This window comes from Rhopalosiphum maidis, chromosome 2 (assembly GCF_003676215.2).
Source record: "Rhopalosiphum maidis isolate BTI-1 chromosome 2, ASM367621v3, whole genome shotgun sequence".
NCBI classification, from domain to species: Eukaryota; Metazoa; Arthropoda; class Insecta; order Hemiptera; family Aphididae; genus Rhopalosiphum; species Rhopalosiphum maidis.
The window spans coordinates 10,995,710-11,008,176 of NC_040878.1; the positions used below are offsets into that span (position 1 = coordinate 10,995,710).

Below are 12,467 nucleotides of genomic sequence, written 5' to 3' on the forward strand. Positions count from 1 at the left end.
GTACAGGATATAATAAATTATCAATGAACGCGTTCCCCTCGTTTTTTTCTTTAATTACAAATATTTTAATTAAATATTAGATTTTTGAAATTTTTTTATGTGTATATTTCAATGCAATATCCATACTGCAATACGCAATTCTATATACTTATAGATATTTGTTAAACCATCATACGCAGTGAATTTTTGAAAATGTAATTTACTCATTTTTTAAATATTTATATTTTTTTCAAACGATTTTTTATACTATTTATTATTTGTTTTCTCTCTTCCACTTAAGCGTAATTCAGCAATTTTCGTTCAGAACCAATTTTGTTTTGTTAGCTTTAGTAGCAGAGAGAATTGACTCATTATATCAAAATTTAAGTTATGAACAGTATCTATATTCTTACGTTAAATATTTTACAATACTTAAATGTTCATGATTGCCTTAGGTATATTAATTTACAGTTTCAAAATGTATATATTTAGCATTAAAATGTAATTATCAAAAATCACTAGACCGAAGATAATATTTTAATTTTAGGTTTTATAATAGATCAATTAATTCTAATATTAAGGCTTACAACACACGGTTGGTTCTATGAAACGCAAATTTGCCAAGTTACACGTGGGTCAGAGAAAAATTATAAGTAGTGCGGTGACGTTTTCTTAAGTTGAAGCCGGTCAAATTTTTGTTAAATTTGAAAATTATAACCATCATTTATATTATCAAAAAACTATAACCAATCATCACATATTATACGTAAAATATATAATAATTTCTCATAATAAATGCATAATTTATTAGCAAGTATTTCAAATTTGTGTTGAAAAATATTTTTAGAAAGTTCAAATATTTTAACTGCAGAGATTTGGATTTTTGAACTTTTGAAAAATCAAATGTCACCATAGAATATTCCAGCAGTTGATAAGATAGTATTTAAATATATATTGATTTCCTTCTACGGAGATATTTATTTAACCGCGACTTTTGAGACATACTGTATATAAGTTATTTTACAATATATTATAAATGTATATTTTAGGTGCCGTCGGTTATAATAATATAATTACAACGTTCAAGGGCGAGTTGCATATATATTATTGGTAAGTACCTCCAAATTTGAAATAATTGCCAAAACGTTTTCGTGGTACCCATATAATAAAAGAATATTATAAACTATAAAGGTGTATCTTGTTGTGTCAATACATCATAATTATAATAATATGATACGTGTACAGACGTATATTAAGTCAAGCGTGCAGCAGACGATTATGATAAACGGTAGGTAGAGGTAGGCAACATACCTATACCTTTATGTAGTTTTGGTAAATTGTTGTGTCAGACAACCATCATCGGCACTCGAGACGATTATCGTTTCCGGTGTATCTATAATGTATATACATAATATTATACACGAAGACCGATTATTATTAAATTTGCATAACTTGGTTACAAAATAGCCGAAAAACAATTTACAAACCGTTTACGGACTGTATACCTATGTCCTATACACATGCATATTGTACATGCGGCTTATCGGTTCGTAAAACACGATTCGTGAATGATTATTTATATATTTTGGCGTGCATCTAATACTTGTAAATTTATAATTGCTACAAAATAATTAATCATTATTGCTATTATAAAATTATTTTTGAAAAACGGTTTGAAATTAAAAAACGATTTAACCGTCTAGACTGTACTTTCTCAATATTGGGCTCACATAATGCCCTTTCCCTCCACCCCCATCACCACCACATCCTCTTTCTCGGTATTAACATGCTTTTTTTTATCTATAGGCCAAAATCTATTTTTTCACACTGACAAACAAGTGGTTCTTTAGGATAAATTGATAAGAAATGTATTCAAAAATACGGAATTCGAAGTTATAAAAGCCTATTTTTTACGTATATAATCAAAATTAAATTATTAATAACAAACGACCAGAACTAAAAAGTGAATATTGTTATTTAAGTACTAGATTTACTTTACAAAAGAAAAAATAAATATAAAATATCTCCCCTATCTCCCCCCTAAAAAAAAACTGAGTATTTAACCATATATGTATATTTATTTATGTGTTGATCAAAATTGATTAATTTCCTTTATTTTTCTAAAACGTACTGACAAAACGTATGAAAAAGAGATATGAATTTATAATCTAATCATCTAACTCTCCAGCAGTCCAGCGTCACTTACACCTCCTGCTGCAGTTAGCTTCGGAGAGTTAAGCTTTTGCGGACGTACAAATAATTAAGCTATTTTTGATGATATTTAAACACTGTTTGTTTGTTTTCGTGGTAACGAATCCAAAAACCCTTTTATTATATATGTATCATCTGATAACGTAAAAATAAAAGAATAACATTTTTGTTTAAGTTTATTTAATCCTGGATAATTATACATAGTCTCCACTTATCATTAATTCTGGAAAATGTTATCAGATATAAATACCAAAATTATGGTATTACCTATATGCTATAGGACTATAAGTTGACTTTCAAATGCGTTATCACAATACGTCAGTGTTATATTGGAAATGGACGTTTCCTGTTCACGGCAAATAGACTATTATTTATTATAAATATATTTATATGTTTATATATTAGTTAACCTATCATTACAATACTATATTCTATGATAATCAAACACATAAATTTAAATATATTATATAAATTTAAAATCTCTCAGATCTAATCTAATAATTATTTGTTAACTCTCAAATCCCTATATTTTGGTTGGTGACTTCAACATCCACAACATACTATGGTACTCCTTACATACTGCAGCCTGGAGACGATAAACAGTAGAGAGATTAATATAAAATCCAAATATATTACTCCTAAAGAATAACAGTAGTTATACCACACATAACACAGTCGACAGGAACCTATCAGCTATCATCGATTTATCCTATCTATCAATAGCAAGCACAATCGTCCCGCTCTGCGTATTGAATGGAAAAACATCTATGCTTTTAATGGCAGCCACCACTAGCCAATACAGATCCAACTTTACCACCAATACTCCAAAACATATCCTATAAGCAATCAGAACTAAAATCTGAATCGCCAAGCTGGGAACTATTCTTCAGTTTAAGTGATCAATACATCACAAAAACCCAATTGGACATCCCTAATGTAAACGCACAAAATATAAACTAAACATACACGAGATATCGTAGATATCGACCATCTATTTAACAAATTAACACTGATAACAAAAACAGATGATCTAGCGATATAAAATTCTAACAGCTCCCAAAACAAAACAAAAAACCATCATATTAAAACGATACGATAACAGAAAAACTGCAATAAAAAATAAAAAAATTCATCAGTCGTTTTAAGAAATACCAAATTTCAATCAAAGCACATTCTACTTTAAAAAAATACAGGAATCCAGAATCCAGGTACACTCCAAAAAAAAAACTCAAATGCAGACAAAATTACATTATCAACAATTAACATCAGAATTCATCTAAATTTGGTGTAATAGAATACAATTGGAATACTCAAAGGTTGCAAATAAAAGATCCTACCTATAACATACCAGACTACATGCAGTCAGCTTCTTCATCTATTGTTACAAGCGTTTTCAGAATATAATAGTCAACGCAGAGTTTTTCAATTTACATTGTTAATTAAAGTCTTTTTTTAATTTTAATCCACGTTCACAGTAACAATAGTAGGATTTTTAATTTCTTAAAAACTTAGAACCATGTACATATATTCCTTAGACCATAGTGCCCAAACGGGTTATATCAGAAAAAAATAGTGTCCAAACGTGTTATAGACATTATGTATGCCTATAAAAATATTTTTACTTGAACCGTACACGTGTATGACCGACATTTTATTTGTCCTTAAATATTCGTTTTATAAGTTTTTAATCTAACCGAAAACTGTGTAACCACTTCCAGAAGTTTTCATAAAAAGCCACTTTTTCAAAAATCTTGATTCAACAATAAGATCCTTGGAAATTTCCCCGGCGTTTTGAACGTAGCTGCAGGTGCAGATAATTTAAATTTCTCCCCCAATAATAACAAAAATTAATGCATTTCCACTTATAAAACATTCCTAGTCGAAGAGTGTTGCTGTTAAGGGACTTGTTTTATCTATCTACAAAGGTCTTTTAACTATTTTCAAATATTATAATTATTATAAATTGTACTTTTCTAAAAGATTGAAGACATTGTATAATACTTTAAATAAATATTATAAAAAATATCATTAATGAGTACATTGTTCTTTTTAAATGTGTCCTAAGATGATTGAAACATTTTTGAGCATAGAAATAAAACCATGTATTCTCTACCAATGATACCTATAATGAACGTGATCGCTTTTATTTATTTACTTATAACTGACTAAAACACGTTTTATTTAAAGTAATATTCTGAAGTAATAGGAACTGATAAATTAGCACTTAGCCTGGCCCTAAGAACCAAGTTGTTGAAATACCACGGTTATAATTTTATTTTATATTAGCTTAGGTAAATGGTTAATTTTTTAATTTTTATTCTGACCAGTGTTTAGCGTTCTACACGATGATATAAGACTACGAAAATTATATTATATTTCGTACAATGCTATTATTTAGACAGCTCTCACCACACAATAGTTTTCGTAAACAGACTCCACAGTTATATAAATATGTATAATGTATATACATATATGACGTCATTTTCACTACTACAAATCAATGACGTGAACCAATAGATGGCGCCTTTTGATCCTAGTTTTGCGGTTCGTTTTTTTTCACTGCAAATCATCACAACTTTTCGCAATATTTTATAAACATTATTACAATATTGTGCTTCACGCTTTTTTTCACGTATTAACAAATCGTATAATCGTGGTACTGCGCACTACGAGCTAATAAAATGTATTAAAGTGGTGTAGAAGATAGGTACTCTTACCGCAAGTACCTATAATTATATAATAACATACTTCTCGCTGAATAGTGCTATTCCGCGTGGAATATCGACTATGTCTTCGTTTTTAATACAATAGCACTTTACTCGTCAGCTGTGGTCATCGCAGTCTAATAACAACTGACGTTTTTCGGTTTTTATCTTCGTCGTCGTTTTTTCTAAAACCTGTGAAGCAACTATATTTTTATAGGACAGATAACATGCCCGTGTAATTAATCATAATCGAAAATTTTACCTCCACTGTTTTTCCTGTATTTATATTTACAGATATTATACAGATTATAGTACTACGGAGGAAAACCATCACAATGAACAGGATGGATCAGGGAGCCACGCGAATGGTAAAATATAAATAAAAAACAAACTCCGACATTATAATAATAATAGTATATTGTATAGTATACGATTTATTTTTATTTTTCGTCAATAATAATATAATAATAATAATAATAATATCATACATACATACGATCCGTTCGGACAACGATAGTTACATATTATGCGTACACAATAATATTCAAATTCTGCTTACAAACAACATTTATATATATATATATATAATATTAAAATATTATATTATTATAATACAAAGGAAAGACAACGGTAGCAAGACGCAGTGACGCACATTTATATGCCGCGAAGTATGTTATGTTTTATATATATATAAAGTACTATAGATAATATAATATAAAAAAAAAATAGCTCTAAAACTATACATCATTATACGGAACTAAAATGTGTTAATATACAATAATACACGAGGGAGAGAAATACCAAAGACCACGGGGAGAAAAGTATATATATTATTATATGATTCTATAACAATGAAGTTGGCCGAAAGGTACAACGCGTATGCGTGTACACTGCTTTAATATACTTACAACAAAAATATACTGACGACATGATATCATAAATACTTGGGCAGTGTTCTTGATTTTTTTTTTTTTAACCATTATTATATTATTGTTAATACGAAAAATATCCATATAACGTATAATGAATTGACATACGTCATACACACATATAATTTTGCAACGATTGTTCGACGACAAATTGATTTTTGTTTAAATAAATAATATCTCCAAGTGTTTGAAAAAAAATTAATTGTGTATTTACATATTATATATTATATGTTATAATAATTATGATAAAATAAATATTTAAAAAATCTATTTCTACAGTAATAAAAATTTTGAATCACAAAACGCTTATAATCAATAGTCTTCCAATAATTACATACTTATGTATTAAGTTTTTACATTTTTTTTTTTTTTAATTATGAAAATCAAGATAATCTCTTGCAATGCAAGTAGGTACATTTCATAATAATATTTTTTTATTTTTATTTAGTGAACCGAAGAGAGAGATGACCATATTAACAATATTCAACATCAACATCATTAAATCTAAAGTATAATAATATTATCTACTAATTAATACTAATATTAAACTAATAGCTAAGAACACTATCTACTTAAGTACTACGAAAAGAGATCGACCTATTAATAATAATAATAATAATTAAAAAAAACCTTATCAATACAATAATTTACAAAGTACATAATATATATTACGGTTCTTTATGAGGAACCGTAGAAAACACAAGAAATGCCATAGATTTATTAGATAAATATATAATTCAATAGATAAAAAAAAAATAATGGCATTATCACAGAAACGCTTTGATGGGCGAAACGAGGATCGTCGCCGGGAGGAAATTCGCAAAGAATGGTTTAAGCTCGAAGCATATGAAAGGCCCCGACGGCGTCCTAGTTTTATTTAACACCACAGAAATGCTTTTCGAAATAATAAAAAATGTAAAAAATAAGAAAATCAAAAAAATACATTCTATACATATTATAATATATATAGGAAGTTAATATCTCGCTGCATGCAACAAGCGTATATAATAATATATTAAAATTAATTTATTTACAAAGCGATCATAATATCGTTATTTTATTTTATGATTCCTCGACGCACAAAGTATGAATTATATTGTAATGTATAGTCGTCGTTTTTATTATGATGTATATAATATATGAATCAGAACTGAATCTCGGCGTTCGCAGCTGATGTGCTATACCACCTAATACTATGACCTATACCATAATTATTATTAGTAGAACGAATAGAAACAAGAGAAAAACGTCCACAGAGAATTCGATTTTTTTCTTTAGCTGTGTGATAATAGAGTTTACGGCGTCCGCGATGAACGGACAAAATTCAAAAAATAAATGAATAATAATAATGACGCAGCGCGAGTGTGTGTGTGTACAAATAAAAAGATAAAAACGCTTATTTACAGTGAGCAAAAAAATATAAAAAAATTAATACAATATAGCGATTCTTACTAATTCAAAACCGTGGAGGCAGAGAAACCCCGCCATCACGGTAGTGCCGTTCTGAAGCTATAGTTTTATAAAAACGAGATCAAAATGTGAATAGGTCTGGGACTGAAACCGCAGAATTCCCATGTGAAACGACAAAATACAACAGATGAAGCATAGAAATAGAGATTAATATTACAAAAAAAAAAAAAATAATAATAGGTAGATACTTATACGATAATGTTAATATTAAGCAAAATAATAATAATAAGAATAATAACCGACAAGAAGCTCGTACGTACAAAATCAGCAGCAGTTGCAAATGAGTTCATCTACACGCGCGTTCAAGTCGATGATTTTATTATAGATAATAATAAAAATAATAGTTTATTATAATATAGTATAAATTAATACTACATTTGGCTACGGTTACGAACATCTCACATTTTAGAATTGAGATCAACGGTCAATTTGATTAACATTAAAATTAAAATTTGTTTTAGTCACTAAAACCGTGACTGGAACCTGGTTTTGGAGTCTTTTTATATAGGTGTGGAAAAAAATTGTTTTTTTCGCTATCTCTCTCTCTCTAATTCTAAAAACAAAATCATATTATTGTTTGATGAACATTTTCCAACCGATGATTACGAACATGGCGGTGAGTACGGATGATTCGATTTTTGATGGCTGAAGCAGCGACATGATTCGCCGCTTTACTTTTGTACTTTTATTCTCGAAAACCAACAGTTCTTCGTCCTGTAACACACACAATCGCAAACTGTTATAAATAATGCGGTCGTATAAAGCTGTGGTTAAAAAACAAAATATATGCTTTTAAAGTTTTATTTCTATTTAATATATGTATATTGTATGTATATCATATATATATATATACGTGATTTATGCGTATAAAATATATAGACGGCAAATTTTTTGTTTTTCAATAGTTATGGTTTTTAAACAAGAAAATCAAGGATGCGCGCATAATATAGATTAGCCCAAACGAGTTGGCGGAAAAAGCGATTTTTTTCTTCGTGCCACCGACGACGGTGTAAAATATTTTATAAATTAAATAGATTATTATAATAATATTATAACATAATACATTTCACTAATGTATAAAATGATTTAAAACTTTAGAGTTGAAAAAACCTTATCGTTCTATCGAAAGATTGACGGGAAAAAATAGAATCGACCGACGTTTACAATGGGCAAACTATTCGAAAATTTGCGGTTGTGGCAAAAGCGCGAGTTGATAGGTATATTACATCGACATAGGTACTCACGTCACGGTTGGCGTTCCAGCGGATCGGCTTGCCGTTCTCGTCCAACTTGGCGACGGCGATCACTTTCAGCTTGCGCTCTTTGCCGTAATAGCAAGTCGGACACACGGCCACCTGCAGCTTGACGGCGCCAACAAATTTGTCGTCGTCGACCGTGGACTGTTGCTGTTCCGGTTGCTGTTGCTGCTGAAGCGGCGCAGACGGCGGCGGCGGTGGCGGCGGCGGCAGTTGACGCGGCGAGGGCCCACATGACGATACCAAGTCGGGCAACAACGGCCGCTGTTGCTCGCTCTGTTGCTGTCGCTCGAGTTCTTGCTGTTGCGCACGTCGCTCCTGATGTTGGCGTTCACGTAAACGCCGGCGGTGGAACGCGCGCATCGAACGTTGCTGTTGCTGTACCCAAAGACGGTTATTTTCTTCTTCCTGCAGATATGTCAGAGGAGTCTGAGAAGCCATGTTGATGTTGGCGTATTGATCACCTGTGAGACGCAAAAAAAAAATAATGATGATATTACACTCGTGTCAAAAAATCAAACATTTCGTGCGTGACGGTCAAAATATTATATTTAATACGATAATCGCGACAAAAATCAGTTATCATTATAGTTACGATTTATTAAAATCGTTAGCGTCGTTTGCATACATATCTGTACATATATTATAACTACGATGTAAATATACGTCTATTTTATAAATTAAGTAGGTATTATTTGTTTAATTGTATGCAATTGATTAAATGGACTTTAATCAATCACGCGCCAATAACTATAGTTTTATACATGATATTCTATGTATTAGTAAAAGTGTCTCCTAAAGCCACGACGACCATCGCAATAATAACAACAAATAATACATTGTAAGACTTTAGGGAAAAAAACAATACAGGACCGCGCGTGGGCGAACTGTGGTTTCGGCCTTGGAGGCACTTGTTTGCTAATTATCGTCTTTTGTCGCGCGAGCTAACAATAGAGGTCTCTGAATTTCGCAAAGAATAATAGACGCCAGATGATATATATTTTGTATTATTTTACAATTTTTACCTCTTAGGAAAAAAATTCACGACGATTGAAATAGTATACAAGTACCAATAATAGTCGCGTGTCACCACCGTACCGAGTCGAATATCGAAAGAGGTTTTAATTTTCTTTTTTTTTCCCCCCATTAAATTAAATGAAAATAAATAGACAATAAACGCAGATGACGTATTATACATTTATACGGACACGCGCACGCAGACAAAAGAACAACGATTCGGTTTTAAGGTGTCGCGCAATCGTATAGTAAATAATATATACATAGAAACTCAAACAGTGTAATTGTTTTAATGATATAACATTTTATTCACGAAACTACGTAAGCAATTTTACAAAAAAAAAAACAATCTAATTAATCTATGAATAAATAATTAAAACAGTTTATCAATTTTAGCTGATTAGTAAAAACCATTTCAATAAATAACAATTGATACATGAATATATTGATATAAGTATCAATTTCATAATATTGTACGAAATAATAAAATTTTTTTTAATGCGCGGCCAATAGTAGCTATACTGTATCGCGCGTATTCTCATTTAAAATATTATTTTTGAGGAAATATAAAAAATTTTTTTTTTTTCACCTCTTTCGTGAAAAACGAGGAACTCTTGGATACCGACATAATATTTATTTTCATTTTAATATCGTAGTTGGTACGGTGGTGTGTGGAAAAAAATATAAGTATAATAATATGATATAAAAAAAATAATACAAAACTTATAGATATTATTGGGTCGTTCACACGCATATTATATTATTATCGTTGCAGACTCTATTATATTCGTATGAAATATTATTCCGGGTGTATGTACAGAGGAGTTGTATCGTGGTGTATCGAAGTATCGGACGCGTTCGCCTATACCTGCAGTTAGAGATGTCGGGTGGGTGACCTTATATACCTATACGACGGCAACGCGACAGGTCCGCACAAGTCAAACGTCGGATGTTACTAACCGGCCAATAAAAAAATATGTGGTTTTTTTAATTTTAGAATTTTAAATTTATAATTTTTTTTAACGGACTTGTATGAAATTTTATAAAATCGTTCATCTGTACGTTTAATTAATAAATATTTTTTTTTTATAATATTATATCGTTATGTTATAATAAATATTATTGTGTTATATTATAATAAATATTATTTTGTTATAAAATAATCATTATATTACATTATACGAAATTACAAAATTGTATACACCAATAGTGTTTTTGAAAAGAATGTTACACCGGAACACTGCGGGAGAAAATTTGTGAATTTATTTAATGTAGGTCCGTTACTATTATTATTGTCAAACCGCAAATATATTTTTCCTCATTTCGTAAAAATACGCGACGGTTTGCGTAACGTTATTATTATTTTTTTTTTTTTAACACGTGGATATTATTTTTTGTGCAATACAATTTTTATCATGAAACGTTGCAACAATTTTTTTTTTACACAATTAACACAATTCAATATAATTATATTAATTTTTTTAATTAAAAAATAATTTTTTATACCAACTTTTTTTACCATTATTTTTCACGATATTTTTTTAAACTTTTTTTTCACAATTAATTTATACTATACGAAACAATATATTCTGTAAACCATCTATAAACCTTTTATTTTTGGGTAAGGGGTACTTAGACTAGATAATAAAATATAAATAATAAGCCTAATAAAAACTTACCGATCATCCAAGAAGGCATTCGCCTGAGCAATGTCAACAATTCTTTGAGCAGATTTTGAATTCGCAAATAATGGTCCCTTGTTGCATCGGGGTTGGACGACGGCGGATTGAACGGTATGGCCATGTCTGATTTGATTTTTTTCTTCTTTTTTTTCCGAAGATAAATCGCAATAGTCCGAATTTTAAGTTTTAATATATTTTTATTTTTATTTTTATTTATCGTATCATAAAAGTTTTCGAAAAAATTAAAATACGAACATAAAAAATGTATAAATAAAACAAATCGCAGAAAACGTAAAAACGCACTGTACGAAAAATAATAGTCATATAAACGACGACCGAATAATACAAAAAATCAGTTAGTATAATATATTATATTATTATGTCTGCGGCGGCGGCGGCAGCGGCGGCGCGATGTACGCGAAGAAGAGTGCTCGGAGAGCAGTTCCGATTCACTCGACACCCGGAAGAGTTGCGCTTAGTCCAACGACTGAAGAGCGTTCGCCGGTCGGACAGACCCTTTCGCTCGGGTCCGAATCGTGGCGGCGGCGGCGGTGTATGCGCGTGCGTGCGCCCGGCGACGGCGATCGACGGAGCACGACGGGTACCGGCCGGCAAGGAGGCGCGCGCGCGTGCTGCGGCAATTGTCCGGACTACGGCGGCGGCGGCGATAATAGTAATAATTATCTGTCGTGCTCGCGCTGTCGTTGCGGTACGGCGCACATGCGGCGACGGCGATGTAGGTAGCGATACTGATCGGCCGCCGCCGAGCCGTACGCGCGTCGACCCGTTCGGCGACGGCGCGCGTTTTTCGGCGGGACCAAGATCCCGCGCTTTTTTCGGGCCAATCGCTAGCCGGTTGGGCGGCGGCGGTGGTACGAGTGCCGCCCCCGCCCCCGAAAGACCCTGCACCCCACCAGCCGCTGTACCTGTGGCGACGACGTCATTTTCCTTCTGAAATAATAATAATAGGTACAATATAATAATAAAATAATAATATAACATAAAATATTATCAATTTTTTTCATATTATTATTAATTGCCATTATCATTTTGAACGCGTCAGTATGATACAATATTATTATAAGAGAAAACGTTTACTGTCAACAATTTTTTTTCGCTCCCTTTTAAAATATACGGATTTATTCATGCACACACATAATATTATCTTAATTATTCGGCGGTGCTCGATATCAAAATTTTGGTTATTTTTCGCGTATA

At 31.3% G+C, this 12,467-nt stretch overlaps 1 protein-coding gene across 1 annotated transcript; it reads right to left on the reverse strand.

Moving 5' to 3' along the window:
* Positions 1–5,329: 5,329 nt before the first annotated feature.
* LOC113552221 lies at positions 5,330–11,817 on the reverse strand. Its single transcript, XM_026954976.1, has 3 exons — positions 11,247–11,817; positions 8,539–9,014; positions 5,330–8,008 (listed from the first exon to the last, which is right to left on the reverse strand). Exons 1-3 carry the CDS (start codon positions 11,368–11,370, stop codon positions 7,865–7,867), a joined length of 744 nt encoding a protein of 247 aa, XP_026810777.1. The 5' UTR covers positions 11,371–11,817; the 3' UTR covers positions 5,330–7,864.
* Between the last annotated feature and the right edge of the window lie 650 nt (positions 11,818–12,467).

Excerpts from the sequence above, each read along its gene's own strand:
- LOC113552221 (XM_026954976.1), bottom strand. The coding sequence starts at position 11,370 with ATGGCCATACCGTTCAATCCGCCGTCGTCCAACCCCGATGCAACAAGG. Across the intron at positions 9,015-11,246 it reads AATGCCTTCTTGGATGATCG|GTGATCAATACGCCAACATC; the intron begins GTAAGTTTTTAT and ends TGCGTCTCACAG. Across the intron at positions 8,009-8,538 it reads GCTGGAACGCCAACCGTGAC|GACGAAGAACTGTTGGTTTT; the intron begins GTGAGTACCTAT and ends TGTGTGTTACAG.